At 29.4% G+C, this 1,037-nt stretch overlaps 1 protein-coding gene across 10 annotated transcripts in view; it reads right to left on the bottom strand.

The window, feature by feature from the left end:
- Positions 1-1,037, bottom strand: part of LOC106472650 (nicotinamide/nicotinic acid mononucleotide adenylyltransferase 1-like) — a 55,719-nt gene that overhangs the window by 14,600 nt on the left and 40,082 nt on the right. For all 10 annotated transcript variants that reach the window (XR_002613496.1, XR_002613497.1, XM_022401204.1 and 7 more), the window contains one exon: positions 785-880. Coding sequence is in view for 8 of the 10 variants with exons in the window: in XM_022401204.1 (XP_022256912.1) it covers positions 785-880 (96 nt within the window). In the remaining 2 variants the exon portion in view is untranslated. The remainder of the gene's footprint in view (positions 1-784; positions 881-1,037) is intronic.

Genomic DNA, 1,037 nt, shown 5'->3' with positions numbered 1-1,037 from the left:
TTACATCGACTTCAAATTAACTTGCTGGATATCAAGAAGACTTTAAACTAGAAAGAAGATTCTATGTTGTTTGTAAGTTAGTGAAATTGTTGTTTATAAAACTTTGTTTTTGGTAACTATTTGTAATAATTGTTGTTGTAAATTGTACTGTTGTATATATATATTAACTATTGTAAAGGCAAAACACAATCCAAACTAGATTTGTTAATAAGACAAAAACATGAAAGGTAATTGCAGTATCAACTCCTGTGGAGCCAAAACGCAACTGTAATTATATTTGTTAATAAAGTAAAAACACAAACAGTAATTAAAGTATCAGCTCTTGTGGATCTAAAACAACCCTGAATAGTCTTGTTAATAAAACATCAAAATAAAACCATGTTTTCAAAATTGAAAACCATATCCTCAACATTTATAATCATGGAAGATCTCAACAGGCCAAAAAGCAATGTCTTCTAACATTGTATCAAATCTGTATCCAAATCAAATTAATAAAAAAATTATCCTTTTCAAACATACTCCAACACTTCATGTGAAGCCACATGTTTTTTTAGGTTATTTCTGCCTCATTAATTACTGGTTTAGGCCATCTAGTGGTTGTAATTCTTTTATATTGATATCTCCAAATATTACACATTCCTTCATAAAATTTAAAATATTTAGAGTGAACATATCATTGTATCAAAACATTTTTTTCAGTTCTGTTTACATTATTTTCTAGTGCACCAATACCTAGATAAAATCAAGGAGGATTTCTCACACATTCAGATAAAAAACGACTTACTTATGAGGATCTTGATAAAGCTTTTGATCCTTAATGTACTGAATTACAGCATCTTGTAAAAGATATCTGACACTTTCTCCTCTCCTTAGAGCTCGCCTACAATAGAAACAAGGAAACATTTACAACCAGCCTTTTAAATACCTGTGTATGGAAGCATATTATCCTACTGTATCCTAGGATTTTGCACTTGGACCTGTCAAATATGATTTAATCAACTAGGTATGATTTGGTATGTATCAAGAAGTTTTTGTTT

Source organism: Limulus polyphemus, unplaced genomic scaffold, assembly GCF_000517525.1.
Source record: "Limulus polyphemus unplaced genomic scaffold, Limulus_polyphemus-2.1.2 Scaffold5492, whole genome shotgun sequence".
Lineage (NCBI taxonomy): Eukaryota > Metazoa > Arthropoda > Merostomata > Xiphosura > Limulidae > Limulus > Limulus polyphemus.
Note: the sequence above shows the minus strand (reverse complement) of the source record. Positions and strands in the feature narration are given on the sequence as shown.